Source organism: Amblyomma americanum, chromosome 9 (genome assembly GCF_052857255.1).
Source record: "Amblyomma americanum isolate KBUSLIRL-KWMA chromosome 9, ASM5285725v1, whole genome shotgun sequence".
NCBI lineage: Eukaryota > Metazoa > Arthropoda > Arachnida > Ixodida > Ixodidae > Amblyomma > Amblyomma americanum.
Window position 1 is genome coordinate 55,895,858 of NC_135505.1, and position 14,959 is coordinate 55,910,816.

At 49.2% G+C, this 14,959-nt stretch overlaps 1 protein-coding gene across 1 annotated transcript in view; it reads right to left on the minus strand.

Moving 5' to 3' along the window:
* Positions 1–1,214: 1,214 nt before the first annotated feature.
* The window catches only part of Arp6 (Actin-related protein 6), an 81,513-nt gene continuing 67,768 nt past the window's right edge, over positions 1,215–14,959 (minus strand). The window contains exons 9-11 of the mRNA XM_077636593.1: positions 5,881–5,956; positions 2,600–2,662; positions 1,215–1,520 (exon numbers count right to left, since the gene is read on the minus strand). Coding sequence (XP_077492719.1) covers positions 1,391–1,520; positions 2,600–2,662; positions 5,881–5,956 — 269 coding nt within the window. The 3' untranslated portion in view covers positions 1,215–1,390. The remainder of the gene's footprint in view (positions 1,521–2,599; positions 2,663–5,880; positions 5,957–14,959) is intronic.

The following is a 14,959-nucleotide window of genomic DNA, read 5'->3' on the forward strand; positions in this document are numbered from 1 at the left end:
CATGCCGGGTAGAAAGGCGTTGTTTGCACAGCTCATCGAAGCTTTGGCAGTAGCCGATGACACCAGAGACAGTCTGGGGATCTTTGGCAACGAGCATCTGGAAGGCATCGTCCTCAATGCCTTTCATAATGTGTCTGATCTTGTCGGCCTCGCTCATAGAAGTGTTGACACACTTGCAGAGGTGGACAACATCTTCTATATAACAGGTGAACTTTTCACCGGTTTGCTGGGCCCAACTTCGCAAGCGTTGCTCGGCGCGAAGCTTACGCGCTGTGGGACGGCCAAAGACTTCTGTCAGGCTGGTTTTGAGAGATGCCCAGCTTGAGATGTCGGCCTCATGGTATCGAAACCAGAGGTTGGCTACGTCGCTCAAATAAAAGATAATGTTGGTGAGCTTGACGCTATCGTACCACTTGTTGTATGCGCTTATGCGTTCATAGGAGGCCAACCAATCCTCCACATCCGTGTCATCTGTGCCGCTGAAGATGGCCGGTTCACGCCAGCGTGCGGTGCAGGAACAGAATACAGCTGACGGAAGCGGTGAAGCGGTTTGGGTGACGGTCTCAGGCATGGCTGAGGTGGTAGGCAATGCGCGGGTGCGAAGCTCCAGGGCGAGGGGATCGTTGGCACCTCCGCCACTTGTAATAAGGAACGTCTTGCAAAGCACAGCGCCGCAAACAACCAGCGGTACAGTCCAGGCACAGACCAGAAGCAGCTGTCAGTCCAGAGCACGCACGCGGCACCGAGCGTTCGGCGCTTCTCATCGTCTTCTTCGTTAAGCGCCAGCCTCTGAAGCTTCCAAAGCCGAAGGCCAGCCTTACACACCCAACTACCATTCTGGAATGAACTTGCCGCACTACATCTTGCTCAATTCACATCTCACGACTGACTCTGACAGCATGATTCAACGCATTGCTCCTAGAGCTCTGTCCAACCTGCTCAGAGTCCATATTGCCATAAACAAGAAGGTAGCTTGCACATCCTGGAAAAATTGCATGTGAAGTTTAAGGCTATCAGGTGTGCCCTAGCGAAGCCTTCCAGATCAATTTAGGCCACCTGAGGTTCTCTAACATGCGCTGACACTGCACACCAAGCAGGTGTCTTCACCATTTCAGCTCCATCCAAACGTGGGTGCTGTGGCTGGGATTTGATCTCGTGACCTTGGAATCAGTGGCCAAACCTCAAAGCCACCAAGCCACATCGGCAAGTGTGAGTGAAGATTTAATGTTTTAATTTATTCTCTGTTGATGCACACATACACACACAAAAACACGTCTCGCACACATCACATCCCTTTTGCACAAGACGGACCCCACTGATGATGTCGTAATACCCATGATACGGAACAAATTAATTCAAGTCCTGTACGACGGCGCAAGGATTTAAAACGTCACGAGTCAAACTTCTCCAGGCAGAAGGCCGCTCCATTCTCCTCGTACTGCTTCTTGGTCACAATGATCTTGTTCACGTCAGGATCCTGGAAGGCCATCACCCCACCATGCCAGGCATACGTGATGGGGCTGCAAAAAAAATGCAATCACTCAACCAACTACGCATGCAATCCAATTACAGCAACTATAACATCACCTCCCAAGCTTTATTTTCACTTCTCAGCTGGAACTGTAAGATCTGGGCCATTTGCAATTATCTCCCCGAACGTTCAGTCATTTTTAAATTTAATTTTCTCACCCACAAATGTGTCTTTTCCTGCCGAAAGAGCCATAGGAATAATTTCTTAGTGGATGAAGTTCTTCTTTAATGAATGCATTCATATATTGCACCACACCAGTTCAATTCAAAAGCCCTGACTGGGCCAGCCGCATTTGGTGACGACAGTGCAGGCTTCTTTTTCATGGTTTTCATGCTTCGCATTTTATTTCATTTATATGTGCACTCAGAATTACATGCAGAGCCACTGGTGCATGAATATGAGAGAAACATGAGGCGCATGCACCAAAAGAAAAAAAAAAAGGTTTGGTTTAGTTTGGTTCGATTTACGTCCCAAAGCGACTCAGGCTATGAGAGACGCCGTAGTGAAGGGCTCCGGAGGTTTCGACCACCTGGGGTTCTTTAACGTGCACTGACATCGCACAGTACACGAGCCACTACAATTTCGCCTCTATCGTAATTCGACCACCGGGGCCAGGATCGAACACGTCTTTCGGGTCAGCAGCTGAGTGCCATAACCACTGAGCCACCACGGTGGCCCGAACAAAAATGGTGTATACATGTCACAGACCTGCAATAGTGCACACTCAAGAATATGAGAAAAGTAAATTACAAGCCACATCTTTCTGGCACAAAGCAAGCATACTGCTGAGTCTGGTTTCACTACGGAAAGCACGGAACATTAATCCATTTTCACAAGAAGTGATGCTACGCGGCAACTTGTTCAATGCAGAAATGGAATTAGAAAAAGAGTGACCCTAAACATGTCCAAAACAGGGTCCCAGCAAAGAAGAGAGGTGAAAGGTAGGATTTTTCACTTATTATGGCACATTGATAACATAAAAAACAAAACTACAACAGAATGAAACAAGCCACACTGATCACACACACACAGAAATTAGAGACAAGAAGAACAGAGGTGGGAACTTACTTGTCTGGTGCAGTGACATTCACCTCGAAGATCTCGGGACAGAGGCAGCGCAGCTCATTGTAACTGCATTGCAAAGGGATATAGACAAAGAATGGTTTTGAAACCGCTCTGCTGGAGACAAACTGTGGCAGGGGTAAGCTGTGTGTGGGCTATTAAGAGTCACCCCTGTGCAGGGCTTCAGATTAATTTCACCCGCTTCAAGCTCTTTAACGAGGAGCGGCATTGCACAGCACGTGAGCATTTTTGTATTTGCAGTCGCTGCAATCAACATTCGATCCCAAGACCATGGGCTCAGAAAAAGAGCATTTAAGCCACTGATATACGGAATTATGAGCTGTGAATAAAAGTTCATTCTGATGAGCAAGCAATCCGAGCCTACTCAGAACAAACAATCATCAAAAATATGTTGCACTATGATTAAAGTGGAATTCAGATGAGGGACATATTTCCATCCCGGGTAGCAGACAGTGTGAATTGCATGACACTGTCACCCTGCCCACAAGTGGTGAAGCAGTGAAGTACAGGTTATCCCACTCAGCAATGCTATGCCAGATCCCCCCCTAGTGGGATCCCCCATATGGAAACTACTCAAGTAATGCTTTGTGGGATGTTCACACAGTTGCTTATGAGTGGGGGGGGGGGGGAGAACAGGTTGTCAAACAGTATGTTTTGGACAATGCAAATAGTGCTGCAACAGCACAAGGAAGAGATGAGGGCAGTATTTCAATTATCCGTGTCCTCACCTATCCTTCAAGTAATGCCAGTTCTGTCCTCATCTCTTGCTTGTGTCATTTCAGCATTATATGCACCACCCAAAAACTGCGGGAGGTTTAGCCTCTGTACAGATAATACTGTAGTTCGTAACACATACTGTATTAATGAAACAACTCTGAAACTCCAAAACCTCAGACTATGGCAGGACCGGTAAGGAACAAACCATCCTTGATCACTCAGCAAGCACGGATGACCCTCAGGCACTAAGTGCGGAAACACAGGGGTGCGTGCGCCCACAGCGACGATTCACAGTGCAGAACCTCCCTAGGGCAGCTCAGCTTGTAAGGTCTAAAAATAGTAATTTCACCCTGATTCTGCCTTTTGTCGCCACTAACTGAAGGATGTTGGCAAGTGTTTTTCTTCTGTCCTACTATTTATCTCAAGTCCCTGTTGTCAATTCAGAGACGAGAATACAATTTTTCTTCTTCCTTCTGAAGTCGCAACTTCAAAACACTACAACTGAACTTCACTGACAGGCAGGATGGTAACTTTACCCTTTCTGCAGCATTCCTTGATGTCAAGAGAAAACAATGGCACGCGTTTTAGCAAGACCTCTGAAGCAAAATTTCTTGAAAGCTCTCGTACCGTATTTACACGATTGTAAGTCTGCCTGTCTTTCAAAATTTGAAAATCCAAAGTGGGAGGATCGACTCACAATTGAAACCAAAGCAGCATGCCACCATAAATGAAGGCAAGACAAACGAGATATCAGGCATGCTGCAGCGTGGTTGCATTTTTGCTGTGCGGCTCCAATGCATCGCTCTTGGTGCTGGCCTGGAGTAGCTGCTCTGTCAACGCGCAAAGGCGGCATCCCCTCCCCGCTTGGTGGCTGATGGCAGCTGTCGATAAGCAGGAAACCGGCATCCCCCCCCTCCCCACTCCCCACATGTGGCTGAAGATTGCGGCTGCTGATAAGCGGTGGCGGCGGCCTGACAATGCATTCGCATTCTACTGTTAATAGGCATCTCCAAGTTTTTTTTTTGTAGCGATAGCTACATTACGGTAGCATTTCGAGCCTTCAGCGTGGCGGTGCCGCCACCCTTTGGCTGCGTCGCTGCCCCGTGGCTGCGCCGCCAGCCTGTCACGTCATTGGTCACGTGGTGCGGAGCACCTGCCGGCGGCGCGGCACCATGGCTGATCACGTGGTTGGTCACGTGACCAATCACGTAGTGCTGGTGGCGCGGTGTGGCGGCGAAACCGAGCTGCAACAGCTGTGCGCAAGCGCCGTGTCAAGTGGGACGAAGATGAAGAAGGAACGCCCAGCGAAAGGAAGCGGTGAAAGACTGACTTTGCAATTCAACTGAGCAAGTTCTACTCGGCCAGCTGTAGCTATCGTGTCACTCCAGGTTTAACCAGAGCTAAACCACTGCCAATTTTTTTTTTTACTTTTAACTGCGAACTATACGCTCAAGGGAGCGTTGATTGTTTATAGAAGGGTTGCTGTTCCAATCGTGGTGGCACTGCCACTCAGAATGGCATATGCACCAGGAAGTGTCGGTAGCCGATGCCGCTCGCGCGTAGTTTCTCTTTGGCACTGAGGCATTTGAGTACTGTTGGCTGCGTTTCACAAGTTTTTAATGTAGTGCTTCGTCAGACGTCATTCGTGCTCCAGTTCCGGCAAGTGACCGGCACTCGTTCACGGCTACATTCAAGATGGCTGTCATTCTTTATGCCGAAGTAACGAACAACTGTGCGCTGGGCCGCAAGTTTGACGTTCGCAATGGGCGATACAGGTGCGGCAGCTGCAGCGAGGCAAAATTTCAGCTGTTCCAAGCAATATCGTGATGCGGATGTTTGCGAAGTGTGGAATTTCGCTGCACGACGATGTTAGAACGACGAGCTGTGGGACTGCAGCACCGATCACGATGGCAGCACTAGTGAGGATCATGGCGCAAGTGTGGACGAGTAGTCCAGGGACTAATACATTTTCAGTTTGGAATGTGCCCAAGGGCAGACCCGCGCATGGCAGCCGATAGCGGCTGGCGATAAGTGGCGGCCACAGGATAATGCTATCATGTTCTATTATTAAAGGCCCAGCTTAAACGACCTCCAAGATTCTGGTTTGGTTTATGGGTTTATGGGGGGTTTAACGTCCCAAAGCGACTCAGGCTATGAGGGACGCCGTAGTGAAGGGCTCCGGAAATTTCGACCACCTGGGGTTCGTTTACATGCACTGACATCGCACAGCACACGGGTCTCTAGAATTTCGCCTTCATCGAAATTCGACCGTCGCGGCCGGGATCGAACCCGCGTCTTTCGGGCCGGCAGCTGAGCGCCATAACCACTCAGCCACCGCGGCGGCTCCAAGATTCTTTTTTTTCTGAAATGTGATATGGGGGGTCGACTTACATTTGAGTTGATTTTACAATCGCGTAAATACGGTATTACCTAATTACGTGCACAAACTTGTTTTACATAAAATTAAATAACATATTTGGAATCAGCGCACAGAAATACATGCAACAATGCAACAATTATTTAAAGAAGCCAAGCCGCGGCCAACTCACACTCTCTCGCCAAAGCTGGGAAAACATGCGTTGCCACCGGTCAGGAGGACGTTCTTGAGCATGTGAGGCCGCATGTCTGGTGGGAAGAAAGAGAACCATTTCGAACAGTTAGCACACTCACTGACAAACACAGGCTGGCTTGAGCGGCCCATTCCAGACTACCAATGTGCGAGGCTCCATTCACAGAAAACCTTTCACAAGCTCAGTTTAGAAAACCTATCTGATGAAGAGACTGAAAAGGGTATGAAGAGAAGCGTGTCCTGGCCCTAGTGGTCATGTTTAGCAGCACAGAATCTGTTTGAACGTGGTAAGAGCAAAACCGACTCTCTCAATGGTGAATGGGTTTGGTCTTGTAATTGAACACTCCACCATATCCATGCTAATGCTGCCTAGATACACTTGGTCCCCAATTCTTTTTAGTTGGTGCTTTCAGGGCGGCATCTGGTAAAGTGCATAAAACAGAAAATTGGTGGTGGTTTAGCTTTGGTTAAACCTGAAGTGACGCGATAGCTACAGCCGGCCAAGTGGAACTTGGTCACATGACCAACGACACGACGAACCACGAGATCAACCACGGCGCCACGCCGCCGCCAGCTGCTCCGGACATGACAGCGTGGAGCTGCAGCCACAGTGTGGCGGCACCGCCACGCTGAAGGCTCGAAAGCTACCGTAATGTAGCTATTGCTACAAAAAGATGATCACACAGTACTGTACAGCAAGCATGACACAATTGCCCAATATACACATAACCGGAGTACAGGTGTCCTCATAATTTTTCTAGGCGTGTGTGAATATTCTATACTTTCGAATATTGGGTTGAATAGCAAGGTATTCGATTTGATCCAAATGTTCAGTGTTTGAAATCTCGAAGTATTCGTCTCGAGTGAATAATGTTTCTGGAACTACTGCCACATGTGGTTTCAGTTCGGTGTACAGTTGAGCCTGCTTATAAAGAACATGAGCGTCACGTGGTGTCCGTTCGTTATATCCAGAAGTTTGTAGTAAGTGGACCACAGCTTTAAAGACAGATACTTGTCAAAACACAAAATTTTTTCTTTGCGAAAAAGTCCATGATGGACGTCTGTTTTTGCAGCGCAGATCCAATGAGGGAGGTTTCCAGTTTATTTAAAGCAGAAGCGTGCTATCGCCGAGGCCCTTGACATAGACAAGTTGTCTGAGGCTCTCTATGTAGCTCACTGCTACAGGCGTGCTTATGGGCGCTAGCTCCGAAGTTTCATCCTAATCTGATTCCTCCGCGACACTCTCGCCCCGCACTTCAGAAACGATGCCCTCGTCCATGCACGGTTCTGTGGTGTCAGCGTCGCCATCGACAGAAATAATACCCCTGTCACACGGCCAGTTTCAATCACCCTCGAGTCGAGGGTCTTCGAGATTCTCAATCGCCATCGAACTCGCCGCTGCTACACGGCAAATCTCAATGGCCATTGAAATGGTTCTCGTGTCTTACGCCACGGATGTGTGGCGCCACAATCGCTACATTGGATTTTGGAAAAATAACAAAAATATTTAATAAATGTATACTAAATGCTGAAATACAGGCATACGCGAAAGTCGTTCAAAACCCTTTTAATTGCACGTACGCGACGGACATATGCATACACTGCTATAGCCACACTAATACAAGACGAGCCAAAACCAAGCCAGTCCAACTGCGTCGGAGCGCTGCTTCGTCAGGCTTAAGACCTGGGAAATCGCCATGATATCTGAAAAACAAGAGCTATTTGCCTCTTGAAACTTTATGCGAGGGTAAGAATGGGCAAATTGAAGGCGAATACAACAGCTTGGAACACGATATTGCTTCGAGGGATTAGCGACGAAGCTGTTATCGCTGTGAAGCGGGCGGGCAGGGTGCCGCCATGTTGTAAACGTTAAGTACGCAAGCAACGCAAAGACTGCAATGCAAAATTAATGCGCTTAATGCACTTAAAACCAGTCTAATATAATTTTAAAATAATTTTACAGGCTGCTTGCATTAAATTTTATGCGAATAATGTTTGTTCATGTTTTTGCACCGTGAATGTGTCGTGTACGAAAGTGCGCTTGGCGCCGCTCGAAGCAACGCTAGCAACCTTGGGCAGCGCTCGAAGGCCCTCGAAATCTCGATGGAGTTCTGCGCTACTCCGTTGACTCGATAGGCTATTGACTCGATCGCCATTGAAACTGCCCGTGTGGCAGCGCTCGATCGCCTTTGAGTCGATAGACTATCGGTTCGAGGGCCCTCGAAATGCCCGTGTGACAGGGGTATAAAATCATTCCAACCAATGTCATGACCCCCCATGTCGGAGTCGACGACGCGTTGCCACAAATCGCTGCCGGGCTGGTCATCTTCCAAAGCACCAGGCTCGGCATCAGACATTGTGTCGACGAAGCTGGCCTTGCGGAAGCAGTTCCGCTTGACAGTGGTCATCACCTCTGCCCAGGCCGCTTTCATAGTCTCTACAGCTGAATACAAAGGAAATGGGCACGATGTTCCCGCCCGCCATCCCGAATTACAACCAGGGCCCGAGAGTTGAACGAAGGCATAAAAACATCCGCACTGCAACAGGAGTGTCTACAAAAGCGTGTGATGGGGTAGACGTGCAACGTACACAGGTGGCAATCAAGCCAATCAAGCTAAAGATACAAACACACAGCACCAGCGGAAAGACTAATGAGGGGCATCCGTGAGCGTCAGTGTGTCACATATATTAAGGACCCTAAAATAAATTTTAAAGGAAAAAGGTGTGAAGAAGACGACGCGAATTAACCGAAGAATAAAGAAGAGGAAGAAGAAGCATTCATTGATGTGGAGACCAATGATTGGTGGAGAAGCATTCGGTGCGGTGGAGAGAGATGATTGGTGGAGAAGAGGACGACGACAAGGCTTACGTGGACTAACACCGAGGCTGTAAAAGGGGGAGTGAGAGCGAGGCACTGGGGGAAACAGCAGAGAAGCGGAGGCTCTGGCGGGTCAGGGACACTTTGGCTGGAAGAGAGCGACGCCGGCTGCTGCTCCAGTGAGCTCGCGTTCTATGGCAACGCATCGTGGACTTCCTGCCGTGCCTGAGCCCGTTCCGGGGAGTCAACAGAGGACGCTACCACCTGCTACGGCCAGGGGTGTCTCCAGCGCTGTTGCCACCCATCCGGGTGGTACCCCCATGCCAACGACACCGGCTTCACCTCCACGGGCGCTTGGACCGGGAGCTTGTACGACGCAGCCAGCGATGCCAGCCCAAGCGCGTCGAACGCCGCCAGCGACGCCAGCCCAAGCACGGCGAACGCCGCCTCGACGCCGCCTACTGGATCCATACAACGCCGCAGCCACACCGAAACAACTGTGAGCACGAACGCCGAGCGCTAATAGTAGAACACTAGTAGTAGACGCTAGTAGCAGTGTGCCCGGGTCGTGTGTATTTATAGCCTTAGTGTGTTGTGTTAGTTTTGTTAGTTTTGTGTTCTAGTGTGTGTGCCACGTAGGGTGCATTAAATGTGCGTTTGTGCGGGTACACCCGTCGCCTAGTCCATTCTTTCGGTCCGAGTGTTCTCCGGAGAGATCCGTGACACTGTGCAGCCACCTCTTGGCTCCCACGGAAGGCCCGCTTCACGGAGCGTGGCCTCTGCGATCGGCACCGGTGGTGGCGCGGTTGATCGCGGAGGTCACGCGCAGATTTGCAAGTGAAGACAGAGGAGCGGAGTAGCGAGGAGGGGCGGGAGGGCGACGCTGGAAGGCGCATCGCCGGGGAAGGGTAGCTTGCTCGAGAGCGGTGCGAAACGGGTGGGCGGTTGGCCTGCAATGAGTCTCGGGAAAACATGCCGCGTGCCAGGCGCACAAAGGAGTCGGAGGCAGGTGATCTCCCATCGCGGCGCCGAGTTTACACCGTCCGTTTGCTGTAACCGATCAGCAAGGCTTAGTGACGTTCGTTATACGTGTGATTCTGTGCCATTGAAACAATGTATATTTTGATGGTCGCTGCCTAGTTAACTTCCCTGCCTTTCCATCTTTCTCTCTCTCTTGACGGTCGTGCAGGTCTAGTTCGTTATACACGAAAGCTCGTCTTAAGTGGAGCCGTTATATGTGGGTTCGACTGTACCTCCTCCAGCATGGCACCGTGCTGCAACTACAACCAAGCCTCGACTCTGCACCGTGTGCCTGCACTCCCACACGTATGCTGGAGCCCGTCTGCGCATGCTTGCGGCAAAAGATGCGAGCAGGCAGAACCGCGGCGCACAGATCAGCACCTGCCAGGTGTCTGCGGCTGCGCTACCCATGGTGTGCACACGACTTAAGCAGCATAGCGACGTGCATCAGTACGCCATGAGCGCTGCCTGTTGGGCGCCACTGATATCCCTCTCGCGGCCAATTCTGAAAACAGCGACGGGATCCGCTGGCCACAATCCCCCACGCTGGCACGCATTTGCTGGCCTCATTGTCGGCCTGCCACGACCACAGTGGTCCAAGTTAGTGACTGAGATTTCCTCTTCATCTTTTCCAGTGAAGGATGTTTCTACAGCTGCAGAAATAAGAGGTAGAACTGAATCAGCGCTCAACGGGGGTGGTCGCATTTTCGGCACCGCTGCAGTATGGCGAGCCCAATGCGCCCATAAGCTAAGTGCTTGTGGCAAGAGCAATGATGCATTGCAATAAAATACAGTTGACTGCCGTTTCTTGTTTTTTCAAACTTCCCAAGGGTGCATTTATGCTGCATGTGCTGTGAAGCCCTGACACATCAAGGTACTGTCGAATACTAGTCCTTTATGTAGCCCAGCAAACGTGCGCCACGGAGTGTCGGCTATGCATACACACGTCTTGCAATGCTGATAGCAATTGAATGTCCCTCTAGTAAATTACCACGCCAATGCAGGAACTGAACCTGATGCACAGCGGTTTGATGGACAATGAAATAATATTCTGTGGCACCACCGTAACCCGGTCAGTTGTTCATGCCTGAGTGGACTGAACAAAAAGGCGTAAGGGGAAAGTGATTGCCTTCTATGCTATATTTAGGGATCCAGCACTGAAGTGCTCGTTTTGAAAGCACTCGGGTATTGCGCCGGACCTAAATATAATATGCAAGAGCATCGCTGTTCAACACTTTGCCAAGCAGCTATAGCATTTGTTTTCATTTGATTGCCACATTAGCGATAAGACACAATACGGAAAAGAAAAAAATCATGGTAATTACGGCGTGCCTTTTTAAAATTTGCAGTTTTAGATGCTTACTCTTCAATCTCCTAACTACTCACAGCAGGTAATATTGCAGATGTAATCGTTGGGAAATTTGGTCGGTGCGTGCTCCAGGCTTTTCGTGCGTAAAAGAAAACGGAGGCAGGATAGACAGAAACTGATCCCATCTCCAAAGCAATTGTTTTTTTCACGATATTTACCCAAGGGTTTGTTGTGGTTCATGCCGAAAAAAAAGGCAGCGCATCTGAATTGCGCAGGAAGCAAAATTAGGATTTTTGAGGCTAAGATCACCTCTGAGATAATAACATGCAAAGTCCAATTGTCACTTGTTTCGTAAAGCCTGCGTATGGCGGCACATACAATTATGTCGACTTTCTGTGGGAGATGCACAACCAAAAGGCGAGCGAGCAGCAGCAACAGGCCAGCGGCAAGCCAGCAGGAACAACCCCGCCGCTGCTTCGCAAAAGCGATGACAGGCGGAGTGCAGTCGGCACTGGGCTCATGGTGTATAGCGAGATTTAGCTTAGCATGATCTCCTTCCGCATGCTGCGAGTGTGTACATGCTGATTGGCACGACGGGGCCGGCGTGCAAACAGCTGGCTGGTGTTGGCACCTTTTGGCGTCCACAGGATGACCCGTGCATATGCAGTGACTCCAAGTGGAAGCGGATCGCATTATGCTAAATCTCTAATCGGAGGATGCGTGCCTGCCTCAACTTCCGCACAACGAATCTGAGCTAACTGCAGCTGCCGCAACTGCTTAGTTTATGGGGGTTTAACATCCAAAAGCGACTCAGGCTATGAGGGATGCCGTAGTGGAGGGCTTCAGAAATTTCGACCACCTGAGGTTCTTTAACGTGCACTGACATCACACAGCTCATGGGCCTCCAGAATAGCACAAGGCACATGAAGATGGGCCCTCCTTTCAGATGCCTAACGCAGGGTGGTGTTGGGTGCGCTATATGTGCGCCTAGCACGTGTCATGGAGTCACTGCTTAAAAGCAAAAGCTGCGCAACGACACACTCGCCGTTAAATGCGGCAGTGAGGGCCCCACAGATACGTAGGCATCACATGTAGGTCGGCTGCCCCAATGTTTCATGGTTATTTTTGCAGGAAGTTGACACAGCTTCAGTGAGTGTGACAAAGACTCAAAGCACAATTTTTTTTTCATAGAACGCCGCTGTGTATTAGAAAAATACATTATTTTAAAGGTGCCTACTGTGCTGTTACCCCTTTTTTGTGTGCCAGGAGTATTCGAAATATTTGCTGCGAAATTACTTGAGGAATATTACTATATTGACTTTGATTTGCTTCGAACCCAAAAAAAAAAAACGCTTTTTTTCAGAACAAGAAAAGGCTAAAAAAATGAACTTTTTTCCTGTTGGAAAGAGGCCTGACAATGATGGGTCCACTCTGCATAGAGCACCATTCATTTTGCAGCTGCAACCTTACCCAGCCAGGTAATTAAGATTTTCTGAATACTGCTGTGGGTACCTGCACACTTGTGCATGGATCAAGAAAATATTTTTACTATATTTTTACTACTGGCAGTGTGCCGGGAGGCGCCAAACACCGTGAAGTCCCAGCAGTCTGTACACAGTGCCAGCTGGCTTGCTGTCGCCATGCTGTATGTGCGAAATGTAGAACGTCAAATGCTGCCATGAAGCTGTAATGCAGCAACTCGGACATTAACAGCAGGTTTCTACTGTACAAGATTTAGAGACTTGCACATACAGTGTAATCTTGACATTTTTAACTCTCTTAATTCGAACACACGGTTTATTCGAACGGTCGCTTCGCTCCTATCAACATCAGCTATATTGAAAAGGCTGCCTGCCGTTAATATGGACTCAGCAATACTGAAACAAATTCCGATCACCTTGCAGTTTGAATTATACACAGCCGACTGTACTGCCACTGTACAGCAAAGCCTGCTTTCATCACCTGGATGTTTTTCCCCTTTACATTTATATATCTAAACTTGGATATTTTACTTTCTTGGCACTATGCCCCTTTCTTTTTAATTACACTTGCTTCATCACCTGCAGTATATTAGTGGTGCAGGCAAGGTCTTCTTCTATCGACCTCTACCTACAGTATGTATATAAGTAGAGCAAAGCATGAGCTTGGGCATCTCGGTGAAGCTGAGTGGCACCCGAGAACATTAGGGATGCTTGGTGCCATCAGTTACAGAGAGAAAAAAAAAGGCCAACAGAAATTATTAGTGACAAACACAAAATTTGAGCGGAGAACTGGGAACTACTGTCTGCTTTCCCTGCCAATGTGGATGTCGACTGGTGGCTGGATAGCAAAGGTAGGTGGTCAATGCTGCATACCACATTTCATGCGCTCAGTCTCTGGTCTTTCCTTTCCAATCCATTGTCAGCATTGGTGGTACTTTCGTTCCTGAACTGGCAACCCTTATAACACCCCTCTTTGCTTCTTGGCATTTTGCTAGCACATGCAATGAGATAGCAACTTCAAGTGGCAGCCTATCCGATGAAAATTACGATACAGACGCGTGTAAGGGCCACACTTTTTTTCCAGATTCGAAGGCCGATTTTCTGGGTGCAGCCCATATACGCGAAGTACTGGTACCGCACACATCCAATCTACTCGTGCAAATCTCCTTGACGGCGCCAGATGTCACCAGGTACCTGGCAGATGCAAGCGCGCCTGCAGCATCGGGGCCAATCAGCGCATGCTCACCAACGGTGGGTGGGCTCCCGGTACTCCGGTAACGGTAACACGGTACACGGTATGCTAAAGGTGTCTACTGATGCCGATATGAATAGCAAGAGTTCGCGGCAGAGGAAAAAGTTAATGATGATGACGACGATAACCCGTGACCTTGGGCACCATCTGTGGGCGGCACTTGCAAGCTCCTGGGTGCAAGCGTCGCCTCTGTGATGAAGTGCACCGTTGCTCACAGCTAGAGCTGATCGCGGAGGTCATGGCGCATGCATTTTGAAGGCTATTCTCGTGTGCGTCATGGAAAGTTCGGGAGCGGCCCTTACACGAATCTCTTTTTTTAATATTTCCTTTGGGAAAACAAGGTGCAGCCCGTACACGTGTTTATACGGTAGTTACCACGAGGCTTCAAGTCGCATCAAGCAGTACGAAGACACAAAGAACAAAAATTAGAGTGGACACTTAAGCTCCGCCTTACGGGTATGATGCAGTAGCATTATTGGGTTAATGCCTGTGTACTGTAAAACATCTCTGACATATTCCTGGTTCAAATGATTTCCCGGTTCATACGCTCAAAATCGCAGCCAGTAAAAATGTCCCTTAGAGATGCACTATATTTTCCCTAGTTAACATCATTCCCGGCTAGTACACTTAAAATTTCGACAAACTGTGGTCGTACAATACGTCTGCTGACCAACCGCGCATGTGCAAACATACAAGTGGGCCAAACATGTGGGCACGTGGCAGAAGAGCTGAAATGCAGTGGCAGTCACCCGCCACAGTGACTTCTCTGCAGTTCCTAGATGCCAATAGAGGTGAAGCACTACTACTACTACTACCACCACCACCACCACCACCATTACAGCAAACAACAATAATGGCATTCACAATGTGGGCAGGGGCCGCTGCGCTCGCTATGCAAGTGCATCCCTGCGCTCGCGCGCATAGACCTTTCTACAACGCACGTGGGCGCCACACTTCAGTTCAAGCCATGTATTAGCGTGATAGCATTGAAGGCCCCGTTAGCAGAAAATCTGGCGTTGGCACTGAGAGCGAAAAATCATAGACATGGCTCTGGAAGGTGGTGCCGAGAGAGCGGCCTAGGAGGCAGGTGGGCCACCTAGGTCAGGTGACCTTGTGGTGTCACCGCAAACTGCCCACCGTTGCAGTTGGCAGCTGAATTAATAATTGGTCAGTCGGGAA